The sequence below is a fragment of the Neovison vison genome, chromosome 6, assembly GCF_020171115.1.
Source record: "Neovison vison isolate M4711 chromosome 6, ASM_NN_V1, whole genome shotgun sequence".
Taxonomy (NCBI): Eukaryota; Metazoa; Chordata; class Mammalia; order Carnivora; family Mustelidae; genus Neogale; species Neogale vison.
The window spans coordinates 59,103,138-59,116,124 of record NC_058096.1 but is presented as its reverse complement, the minus strand read 5'-3'; the positions used below and the strand labels follow the sequence as shown (position 1 = coordinate 59,116,124).

General features: G+C 38.7%; 1 protein-coding gene across 1 annotated transcript in view; it reads left to right on the top strand.

The window, feature by feature from the left end:
• Nucleotides 1-12,987, top strand: part of SLC9C1 (solute carrier family 9 member C1) — an 83,088-nt gene that overhangs the window by 35,890 nt on the left and 34,211 nt on the right. The window contains exons 10-14 of the mRNA XM_044255046.1: nucleotides 836-917; nucleotides 3,683-3,849; nucleotides 5,616-5,738; nucleotides 8,999-9,096; nucleotides 12,802-12,921. Coding sequence (XP_044110981.1) covers nucleotides 836-917; nucleotides 3,683-3,849; nucleotides 5,616-5,738; nucleotides 8,999-9,096; nucleotides 12,802-12,921 — 590 coding nt within the window. The remainder of the gene's footprint in view (nucleotides 1-835; nucleotides 918-3,682; nucleotides 3,850-5,615; nucleotides 5,739-8,998; nucleotides 9,097-12,801; nucleotides 12,922-12,987) is intronic.

Below are 12,987 nucleotides of genomic sequence, written 5' to 3'. Positions count from 1 at the left end.
GAAGCAGGCTCCCTGCTGAGCAGAGAGCCCGATGCGGGCCTCGATCCCAGGACCCTGAGATCATGACCCGAGCTGAAGGCAGCGGCTTAACCCACTGAGCCACCCAGGCGCCCAAATGAATAAATATTTTTAAAAATAGTACCTGATACAGAATATGTACTCAGGGGCACAAAGGCCAACAACCTTGTGTAAATAACAGTGCCTGGGTTTGTCTCCTGTGTAATTGGACAATACTGGTATATACTTCATAGAATGGTAGTGAGGATTAAATAAGTTTGATATATTGTGCCCTACACTTACTATACAGACATTAGCTCATATTTCTATTGAAATAATATAACTTAGAGGTCCTCAACTTTGCATGTGTGTTAGAATGCTTCCGGAAGCTTTAGCAAATTACTGATGCCTGTGGAATTCTGGCTCTGGCCATAATGAATAATGGATGTCAGGTCTTTTTCCTATACTAAACTGGATATATATAGCTATTAAATTGGTTAAATATATGATGCACCCAATATATGAAGGCCCAAGAAGTACAGCAATGGAATTTAGGGACAAGCATTTTTTTCCCCCAATGTCTCTGTAAGTGCATGTTTACTTGTCAAACCACGTGTCCTGCCTGAGTCTTGATTTGGTTCCAAAAACATGGATAAAATACATGCAGGGAGACAGATAATCCCCAGAGTACTTTCATCATGCCTGACTTTCAAATTCTCTCCCTACTATGAGCATTTATTGACCTAGTAAAATCTAGTTTAATTTTCATTGGTAAATATAGAATATGCTATAAGAAATTATCATGAATATTTACTTTGTATTTTTCTTTCTATTATAGGTATTATTTCATGGAGTGTCAGTATGCTTAATTACCTTGATTGTCAATAGATTTATTTTGCCAATGGCAGTCAGTAAACTAGGTAAGCCCTAGTAATTACTAATTACTAGGTAAACTCTACTAATTACTAAGTAACCCCTTGTAATTACTATTAATGAAGAGATAAACATTCTAAAAATGCTAAAGAATTGCTATTAATGAGGAAAGAATCCACATAAATGAAAATCAGGTGTCTAATAGAAGAAGAAATTGGCTCTCTATATAAAAGCATATGAATAGGGGATCCTGGGTAGCTCTGTTGGATAAGCATCTGCCTTTGGCTCAGGTCATGATCCCAGGGTCCTGGGACAGAGTTCTGCATTGGGATCCATGCTCAGTGGGGAGTGAGCTTCTCCCCCTCCTCCCCGCTCGTGCTCTCTCTCACTATCTCTGTCTCTCTCAAATACACAAATAAAAAAAATTTTTTAAAAAGCATATAAACAGATTAGGCCAATAAGCTAGTAAATTTAAAAAAGATTACTTATTTGCATTAGTCTAGTTTAAATAAAATAATACAATAAGTTTTTTCAATTATTCAACAAACTTTTATTGAAAACTTCTTATATGCCAGGCACTATTCTAACTGATAATGATGCATTATGAAGACAGACAGAATTTCTGTGTCAGTGGAGCTTACACTGGAGAAAAAAGAAACAGACAGCAAGTCAAATGAGGCAGGACCAGAGAGTCACGTGCACAACAACGTAAACAAATTACACATTACATAAGATAGAAAATACAATGGGTGCTAGGTTCCTGAGGAAGCTAGAAGCTGAGTATATTCAAGGAAAGAGGGTTTGACCCTTTGAGTACAAGCAGATAATGGAGAATGTCCAGATGGGAGAGGTAGGAAGGGGTTAAGTAATGAAGGGCCTCGGATTTTAAGATTTTATTCTAAGGACAAGACGAATTCCTTGGCCAGTTTTAAGCAAGTGTAATTATATGTTAACTCTAGTTCTGTGGATAAATGATTGAAGAGCAGAGAAGCAAAAATAGCAGCTGTAGGAGACAATTGCATTAAGCGGTTATGCCTGTTTTCATCTTCTATTTTTTTAATTATTTTTTAAAAATTTATTAACATATAATGTATTGTTTGCTTCAGGGGTACAGGTCTGTGAATCACCAGTCCTGCACAATTCACAGTGCTCACCATAGCACACACCCTCCCCAATGTCCATAACCCAGCCACCCTATTTCTCTGACCCGCCTCCCCTCCAGCAACCCTCACCGACTATTTTCTAACAAGGGAAGAGTGGAGATCTAGAGAGGTAAAAGTTCCTGCCCAAGGTCATGCAACAAGAAAACAGCAACTGAGGAACTAGAAACAAGCAGCCCTGATGCTTTCAATCCATTATACTCCCAACTGCTCTATCGCCCTTTCCGTTACACAGAGCTTTCACCTTCATGCCGTTTGTAATCAATCTGAGACGCCATCTTTACTGATGGCATCGCATTACCCAAACTGTCCGCCTGCCTTGTATTTGCAACCAAAACCTTTTTTCTTTTTAAAATTCTCTGAGCCTTAACATAGTAAATTGGGAAAACAAGATCAAAGAAGGGAAGTTTTGGCAAAGAGTATCACATGTTCTACTTAATAGCTAAATAAACTTAAAATTCTTACTGAGGAGCACCTATTTATTTGCACTGAGAGCAGTGAACATTTGCTCACGAACATTATTGCTTTCCAAGGAAGCTTCTGTGGCTCATTAAAAGGACTTTGTATCTGATAGGAAGAGTCCTTCAAACCTTAATGAGGTCTGAAGACAAATATATATCATATACACTTACCATATACATATACACGATATTACATTTAGGTAGTATAAATACACATATCTATATTATATGTATATGTACATGTATATATGTACATATCTATATTGATGCCTCCTACATATGTATCTCCTGCATATTTGTATATCTACCTATGTTCTGTGTATTTGTAAGTATGTACATATATATGGGATATGTATGTCAGGGATGTATATGTAGGTAGTATAGTTATACGTATACACAGATACATATCTCCTACATGTATATCTCATATATATATATATATATATCCCCTATATATGTAGGTGTCATCTATTCTGTGTGCACATACATATGATACTATTATAGGAAATCGGTTTGCATGGTCATGGAAGCTGAGAAGTCCCAAGATCTGTAGTCCAAAGGTCTGAGAACCTGGAAAGTCAATTAGTTTAAGTTCCTGCCCAAATGCAGAGGCAGGAGACGACTGCTGTCCCAAATCAAAGACTGTGAGGCAGAGTACATTTTCTTTTGTTCTATTCAGGACTCCAGTGGTTTAGATGAGGTTTGCTGGCAGTGAGGGGGCAATCTGCTTTACCCATTCTACAATTTAAATGCTATTCTATCCAGAAACACCTTCACCAACACACCTAGAATAATACTACCAAATATCTGGGGATCCTTATCCCAGTCAAGTACTACACATAAAAATAATCATTACACCTCTGTTCTTCTGTCTTCTCATCTAACAAACTGGGAAAAGGTAAGGTAATCAAAGACTTAATACATTCAATGTACTATGAAGTGTTTTCTTAGCATATAGTAAGCTCTCAATAAATATTAACTATTACTGTTATTATTATGTACCTCAGCTTTTTTGAGGAGTGTGAAAGTCAAAAAGCTTGAAATTGTTAATGTTTCCATCATGAACAATTTATGTTGAGTTTAACTTAAATTAAAAATAGTTGGTGGCAGTAGGAACAAAAGGAAACTATACAATCCCTGTCAAAATGGTGGTATCCCTGTTATTGATAAAACATACTCTTCATACCAAAGGTCTTCGTGATGTCACATCAACAAAATATAAATCACTTTATTGTACATTTCAACACTTCCAAGAGCTAACCAAATCTGCAGCCTCTGCACTCAAATTTGACAAAGATCTTGCCAATGCAGATTGGAATATGGTTGAAAAGGCAATTATACTTCAAAACCCATATGCGGTAAGCAAGTCATACCTTTTCTTTACTCCTTCAAAGTAGATATAATTACCTTAAGTCTTAATTTTATTGTTACCTGTAACTGACAGAGAGGTTGTATTGGTAACCCACTGTCATAATAGTAAGAAGGGAATCTTAGTGTTGTAAGTTCAAAAGAAGTAACAGTGCTTTGGAGCTCCCTAGGAAAGATGCCATAAAGGAGGAGAGTGAGCCAGAGAAAATGGCTAGTGTTTTATTAGATGGACAGTAGACAGGTGCCCTTGTCCAGCATTTATTTAACATTTGTTTACACTACTATATGTGCCAATTACTTGCTAGCCCTCATGATTAATATTGTTTTTTGATATCAAATAGCATTCAAAGCCAGTATCATTAGGCTTTAGGTGTGGGTGAGATGTCACCTCCTGCTTCTGAGATAGGCTTTAGAATCTCTGTGGTCAGACTTCTTAATCATTGAAGGGTATGTAACTCCCCAGTCGGTCCTGGTTGTCATAAGGAGAAATAATAAAAGTTGTTCTGGAATCTTCTCAGTGCTACTGCTGCTGCTTTGCTATCTCCTATGTTACATCCAGTTTTCAGTGCAGTGTTTCAATGCATACTGTATGATGCAGTTGTTGCAGTGTTTTTGATGAGTCTTACAATATGAGGAGCCAACTTCTAGGAGTGTAGACATAAGATAATTGGTTTCTATAAAGTAGGATTCTGCAAAATGCATTTCATATCCACTAACCAGTGCTGGAAGCGCCCCCTAGGGACCAAGCCCTCTGCCTGTAGGAATACTGCCGGGATTTCTGGATACTACAAGTACCAAGTCAAATCCAATTATTTCTATAGTAGCTCCCAATTTCTGGTTGTGGACTTTTACTAATCTGATTGCATGAGACTCTTCTAAAAAGCTTATTAAAATATGGCTTTATTTCCCAGCCCCACTCAGGAGATTCTAATAATCCAGATGGTCTGAGGTGGGTCTCAGGAATATGTGTTTTCATTCCTTTTACCCAGCTGATTCTAGTGCAAAGTCAAGGCTGAGGCCCCCCACTCTGATACTTGGTCTGTTTAGGAAGGCAGATAATCAAACATGGGGGATATTATGGTGTTATGGGTAGAGCACTGGCCTTGGACTCAGAAAATCTGGGTTCATAACCTGGCTTTCTCACTTAATAAATAGCTTTGTGATCTTGAGCAATTCTTCAGTTTTCTCTGAGCTTCAGCTTTTCTCTGCTATAAAATGAAGTTATCCATAATCCCCATCTCCCAATGCTAAGTTCATTTTCTACTCTACCTTAAGTGATTAGGTTAAGGCAGTGATTGTCAAACTTTAGCAGCCGCAAGAATCTGGAATGCTTTGTAAAAACACAGATTGCTGCCCTTTTCCCCAGACTTCCTGATTTAGCAGGTCTGCAATGGGGTCTGGGAATGTTCATTTCTAACAATTTCCACGTGACGCTGAGGCTGCTCAGAGTCCAGACTTCCAGAACCATTGGTTTAAAATGGGATCATATATATGGTAGCTTTTATAAAATGTCAATAATGCCATGTAAATGTAAAAACAGGATATAATGTCTTTCCTCCAAAAGTGGCAATTATTTTACTTTCTAGATAACTGTGAAATGATGAGGAAACTCATCTGAACTCTTCTTCTATATTTAACAGGTTTTCTATAATTTTTTGAACCAAATTTTTAGGTGAATTGTTTGAGGGTTATGCTAAACAATATCTTAATATTCATGTATTTGGGGTTTTTTTGTTTTTATTTCTGTTTCACTTAGTTGAACCAAGGAGAACAAACAGAACATCAAAAGGTGACGTGTCTAAACTGTAAGGGGTTAAACGAGACCCTTAACGTTGAAGCAACGGAGCTGGCCAACAGGCGTCTCTTGTCGGCACAAATAGTCAGTACTTGATCATACACTTTCAAAATGATATTTGGGCCTAAAATTATCCTGAGAACTTTGTCCTTCGCTAAAGACATCTGTTTTTGTTTTGTTTTATTTTGTTTTGTTTTGTTTTTTAAGCCATCTTGGCTATGCTTACCTGCATAGCTTAAGAGATTGTTACAAAGGCAAAGGAAAGTTTGGTGCTATCTTGGGAATCCATTTGACTGAAAAAGAAAGAAAAGGGAAATAGATTCATCCAAATTAGCCTAAGTAAAAGGTGATTTATTAAGAGGATTTGGGAATTTCACAGATCCCAAGGCAGGAATTACAGGGGAACTGAATCTTCAGGTGTGTTATGCAACCATTTCCACACCACCCATCTCTGGCTCTACACCAGCTTTTCATGAACAATACCAATTCTGCTAATAGCTTTAGGTAGAGAGTACTTTTCAGATCAAATCTTGGATAAAGGTTAGAGAAATTCTGTGGCACAGCAGCATCCTAGACTCTGTGGAAAACTGCTAATAGGCTAGTTACCATTTACTATCCAGGTCAGGATCTTAACTCATTGCCGTGACTCATGCTCTCAAAATGTTCATGGTGGGCCTTCACCACTGCCTATGGACTCTCATGCAAGTCTCAGCTATTCCAGCCATACAGAATTCCCAGCATTCTACCTGTTCATTCTCACTTGGAAAATGGAAGGTCTATAGGGTACAATTGTTCTCTCTTCAGCATTAGTCCTAGCAGAGAGGCTGACTCTCAAAGACAGCTTTTCCAAGGACCTAAATAATTTCTTTAAGCAACTGAGGCAGTGCCATGACGTATGAACTTATGCCCACATAGTGCTTTGTTCCGCCAGCAGATTTTATATCATATCTTTGAGTCATCTCCAGATTTTTTATTTATTTCAGGAAAATGCAGTATTCAGGAACCCTCCAAATCAATACAGAAGAATCCATTTTAAGTTTTGCTTTCGTTAATAATGTGACTCAGAGCTTATTCTTTTTAGTCTCTTTTCTCCCCATCTGTAAAATAGGAAAATGCTAACTGCAAGAACTCTTAGATTTTTTTCCACTTCAGATATCCTATGTTTTCAGGAATATACATTCATGTATTTTTTTTTTATTTCTTGCCCTAAATGTTCATTTTCTATCATTATATCTTTGTTGATTTTGTGCTATGTATCGGGTCTTACCCAGGAAATCCTATTTTTTAAAGTAGGTTGGATCTTTCTGTTCTGTTCTCCAGCTCTTTATCTCATCTCGCATCTTTTTTGGACTTCTTTGTTCTGGCCAATCTTCATGTTTACCTTGGTTTGTTAGTTTGGTTTCTGCAATCTCAATTCTAATGCTTACTGTTCCAACCATAATATTAATCAGTCTATTAACAATTTTCAAAGCTGTGAGAGCTTTTATTTAAATCTCAGCCAGTTATTATTAACTGGAGCGATACCCTCACTACTGTTGTACATTAGAAGAGGAAGCACAGTATGATAAGACAGTGTGGTAAAGGAGAGGCAACATCCCCAACCAGAAGACAAAGGGGAGACAGGCTTTAAATTCAGAGAAAACTGAGTTTCTAATGTGATCTTGGGAAAAACCCTTAATCCTCTGAGTCTCAGCTTTCTCATCTATGAAATACAGATTAGAATATCTTCCCCATAAATTTCTTGCAAGAATTAAATAATTCTATGCAAAATATATATAAATCAGTTAATTTCATAGTATGGTAGGTCACCCAATAAATGGCAGTTACTTTAAAGTATCAACCATTCTCTAAATTCTTCTTACATTTTGGTATGGATGATCAATTAAGAATTAACATTTTTCTAGTGTCTGTTTTGTCATTTGTGCTGCTAAGCTTTCATGAGTTCTACACTACTTTCAGCTTCCTTATTTTTCAACAGACTATGGTGTTTCCCTGCAAGGATATTGATAATATGCTAATCTCACATTATTTTATAAGTATTTTAACTAAGTTTAAGAAGAAGAACGTTACTCTGTTGAGCTCCTGTGTTACAGAAAAATGACCTTTGTTACCTCATTCTTTTTTTTTTTTTCAAGATTTTATTTATTTATTTGATATAAAGAGAGATCACAAGTAGACAGAGAGGCAGGCAGAGATAGAGGGCAAAGCAGGCTCCCTGCTAAGCAGAGAGCCCAATACAGGACTCGATCCCAGGACCCTAAGATCATGACCCGAACCAAAGGCAGAGGCTTAACCCACTGAGCCACCCAGACACTCTTGTTGCCTCATTCTTAAAAAAATATATGTTTATAAAAAATTTAAAAAATTATTAAAAAAAAAAAAAAAAAAACCTAGTTTCATTCTGGGGCACCAGGGTGGCTCAGTCAGGTAAGCCTGTGCCTTTGGCCTACATCAGGCTCCCTGCTCCACGGGGAGTCTGCTTCTCTGCCTCTGCCCCTCCCCACTACTTATTCATTCTCTCTCTCTCGCTCGCTCACTAATAAAGAAATAAGATCTTTTTAAAATATTAGTTATATCCCATTCTGGTATCCCTCAAGAGCAAAACTGCATTTTAATATCCATAAATGATGGTGCAGATGTGTTCTATGGAAGCAAAAGTCTTTACTTATACATTCCAATTCAGGAAGCTGGTCTGTGCAATGATTTTGGACAGTGTTCAGCACACTGAGGCCGGGCCAGTGTTGGACGGGAGGGCTTCTCCAGCATCAGAGTTAGTGCCAGAAGCAAAGTGGGTCTCAGTATATGGATCAAGTGAACAAATGACTGCTTTCTGCACCACAGCAGCAGTCCATTTAATGCTTATAATAGACTAGAGAAAACAGTTGCGTTGTCAAAATATTTGGAAAAATGAAATCAAAATTATAAACCAGGGTTCCCCACAAGAGCAGTTCTCAGAGTCTTTAAATTTCTAATGTACATCATAAACTGTTAAGATGGGGATACACTAGCAGCAGGAAGTTCCCAAAGTTATTTGGCGACAGAACGCCACTAATTTTTGAAAGCCTAATTAACATCTAGGGGGAACTTAGTTTCCTGAAGAACCAGTTTGGTTTTACCCAAAGCTCAGATGAGCCTTCCGCACTGATGCAAGGTCTGGACTGCCTAGAAACGTTCTTTTTATAGAGATAGTAGATTACTTAGGGATTTTTTACTTCTTTCTCACAGACTACCTTTCCATAAAGGAAACACTAAGTTATTGTTGTTGTTATTGTTATTGTCATCGTCACTGTCATTGTCATGTTATTGTCATCCATGCTCTATCATAATCTTCCCCTTTTTTTTAGGCGAGCTACCAAAGACAATACAGGAATGAGACTCTGTCCCAGAGTGCAGTCCAGGTGCTGGTCGGTGCCGCGGGAAGCTTTGGAGAGAAGAAGGGAGAGTAAGTACACTGGCAAGAGAAAGTTTCCATCCTAAGCCCCTGCATTTAGGAAACGATGCAAGTGAGTTTGCTTGCTCTTTCTGGTAACCTGGGATCATCTGGTAACACGTGTGCAAGCCACGGCCTGCTCTGCACCCCCAAATCAGGCCAAATCACTTCCTTTCGGTTTCCCAGCTTGCTCTCCTTATTCAGACTCCTGCACTTTTGAATGTGTTGCTGTTGCTAGCTGAGACGCTCTTCCCTTCCTCCTTTTGCCCCCAAAGCTGAGCTGTGGTAGAACACTCTTCCTCTTAGACTGCTTGAATGCCTCACTAAGTTCAAAGACTCTGTTAATTCCTCCAAACACATCGGTGCATATTCTCTCTTAATACCCAGCATAGTTTTGTAATAGCTTCTTTTGCTGTAAGCCTCTGTACTACACGGCAAGTTCCTTGAAATCCACTTGTTAACCTCCGATCCCCTTGGAAGGATGAAGGGTATATATGATGGGGCTAAGAGGAGAGTTAAACTGCTCTGCAGTTAACAACGATAGCCCCCCAAAGCCCAGACATAACATAACTTCTTCTTCTAAACCATGCTCCTTGGTCCCCTGGGTGGCTCAGTTAGTTAAGTATCTGCCTTCAGCTCAGGTCATGGTTCCTTGGTCCTGACATGGAGCCCACATCAGGGTCCCCGCTGAGCAGGGACTCGGCTTCTCCCTCTGCCTGCTGCTCACCCTGCTTGCGCTTTCTCTGTTTCTCTGTCTCTCTGTCTCTCTGTCTGTCTGTCTCTCTCTCTCTCGTGTGCGCACACACTCTGGCAAATAAATAAAATCTTAAAAAAAAATAAAATAAAATAGGGATGCCTGGGTGGTTCAGTCAGTTAAGCCGCTGCCTTTGGCTCAGGTCATGATCCCAGGGTTCTGTGATCAAGTCCTGCATCAGGCTCCTTGCTCGGCAAGGGGACTGCTTCTCTCTCCGCCTCTGCCTGCCTCTCTGCCTGCTTGTGTGCTCTCTCTCTCTCTCTGACAAACAAATAAATAAATAAAATCTTTAAAAAGAAAAATAAAAAATAAAATAAACCACACTCCTAGCATTGAAGACACCAAAATTCCCTGCTCGAATGGTCCCAAAGCTCACTCATCTGGTCTTCTTGGGCCTTTCCCTTGGGCCGTTATCTCGAGGGCAGACGGGGCCTTTGGTGCGCCTACGCTGAAAGCTAAGAGCAGCGTCAGCCGGGTGTCCACTCCCCAGTGCTGGCTTGTGGCTCAGAGAGCGATACAGCCCCGTGTGGGAAGAGAAGCAGCTGGACGCCGGAGCGCAGTCTCATTAAAGTTGGGAGTACAGATTTCAAAGAGTGAAAGAGATTGCATTTCAAGCCTAGCCATACAAATCCTTATGACATACTTGTCAAGGAAGTAAGATAAAATACATCTGGCTTAATATTTTGTTTTCTTGATGAATGAGGCATAAGAACAAGGGCCTCCGTTTGCCCCCAACTCTAGGCCATTCAGATGCTTACAGGAAGGAGACGGGGACAGAGGGCTGGCCAAATGAACACTTAGAAACAGTGTGACGCACACTTTAAAGAAGACAGACACACAGTGGACAGCGAGAGTTTTTAAAATGGATGAATAAATAACATGCTGAAAAGCATTATCACTGCATTGTTCAGGAGAAGTTAATATTTAAAAAAAAAAAAAAAGCAGTATAGAGCAAGTCAACCCATTGCCTTGATTTTTCCTCTTTAACTCCAGGAAGGCAGAAGCAATGTATGCCTAGGAAGACCCAGAATCAGGAGAAGGGAGTTAAAGGGTTGAAAGGATGCCTATTAGATAACAAAGGCACATTTTAGAATATATTACTTTTTAGTGATTCATAAATGAGATAAATATTATATACGAATATGTGCAAAGGTATATGGCAGGCGCTGTGGGGAGTATCAACATTAGTGGAATGGTGGTCCAATCTCCAGAGAAGTAACTCTTAATTACACTTAGAGTCAGTACTTGCCTTGCAGTTGACTTTGCCATTTGCTGCTCATTCCAGCAACGCCGCATGCGTCGGAGTGTCCTGTGGCAAGAAAACAAGTCTAAGGAGAGAAAGAGTTGGGGGATTTAAACAGGGGCACCAGGATCTATGCTAACTGCCTGTGTAATTGCCTGAGAAAGAATTCTTTGAATAGAGAGCTTTTATTTATTAGGTACTGTGCCAAGCACAGTTTTAAACACGTTGCATGTATTACCAATCTAAAGTTATAAAAATCCTGTGAGATAAGTGTCAGTATTATCTTCATTTTGCTGATGAGAAAGGTGAGGAGAAAAGAGATGAAACGATTTACCCACAGCCACTTAACTGATAATTACAGAGCTCCCCTTGGAAGCTTCAGCTGCCTCACTATCCAATTGAAGAGATCACAGTCATCTTCCTAAAAAAGCAAGGAATCTGATGACAAAAGATAGGAATTCAGGAGCCTGAATTGCTCATACCACAGAATTTTAGGATTTATAGAAACTTAAGAAATGACCAGATCTTAGTTGAGACATTAATTCCTTCAAGAAGGTTTCCTGATTCCCCAACACTAAATACCAGCCCCCCACTTGATGGATTCAGACTGCCCTATTGTTTATGATCTCCACAGCAACACCCACTACAATTTAATGCAATTGTTATTTGCCTGTTTCGTTCCTCTAGTCTGCTGGATCCTTGAGGGCAGTGATCTGTTTTTGTTTATGGCTTCTCTACAGCTTTTAGGAAGAATAATACATTCAATAAATATTTTTAAAATTAGGAACGAATCAAGCCCTATATACATTTGTGATTTTCCATGTGGTTACCATATCATTCATTCTATTGAGTCACAGAGAATTGAATGACTTCCTTCTTTTCAATTACATCTGTATTCCCATAGCAGAGAAATTGTTCAAATTTCAGAGTAAGAACAGTATAATAAATAGGAAGGACAAGGTCCACCTTTGAATTTAAGTCACCAATACCCTTCCATTAAGCCATATTTTAAAGTAAGGCCTCAGACCCAAGGACAAAGCCCTATTGCCCTTCTGATGAAGATAACAAAAACGAAGGTATTTCGCTAAACAAGACCAGATCATAGCACGTAGATATGAGCTACCTTGTTAGAAAAGTCATCAGAAACCTAGAGACAGTAGGATATGTGCTACCAAACTGTCTTTGGGGTTTTAGGACCACTGACTTCTCCAAGTAATCATTAACTCTTTACTCACCACTTGTATTTTCTCCATTAATTCCCCTAACTACCTGTCCAGAAGTTGAAATCAATCAAAGAGGTAAGAGGATTATGAGATGGGTTGGATGCCTCAAATATACTTTCTTATTTAATTATTCCCAACTGGCATGGATATTTTCAGTCTATTTTGTAGAGCAAACATTTTAATGAGGTAATTTCACGAGATAATGGGGGCCCCATCATGAAAACTGGATCTATTTGAATCACATTATTCTTTTCTTCCCTGAAACTTGACCTATTTTAAACCATGTATCTCTCTTTAATGAGTGAGCCCCAGAATCTAAATTCATAATTATATATCTACTTGTATCTACAACTTTGTGACTTGGACCTATGCTCATGAAAGTGTCCTATTTCTAGTTATCAATGGACAAATTCATCTTCTTGCTGTCTGACATTACTGCATTAAATCTAGTCCCCAAATTTTAAAGCAGGTTTAGTGATTACTTCTTTTTTTCCCAGATATATGAGTCCTGAGGCAATAAAGAATTATTCTGAAAGCAAAAAACTTCTTGCCTTTATTAGAAAATTATTGCTCAATTGGGTGTATAACACTAAAAAGGAAAAAGGGATCCCATCAAGGTAAGTGATTTTGAACCTTACTAGAACTGTTATTATACTGACCTTAAATTCCCTTTCTACTTTTTA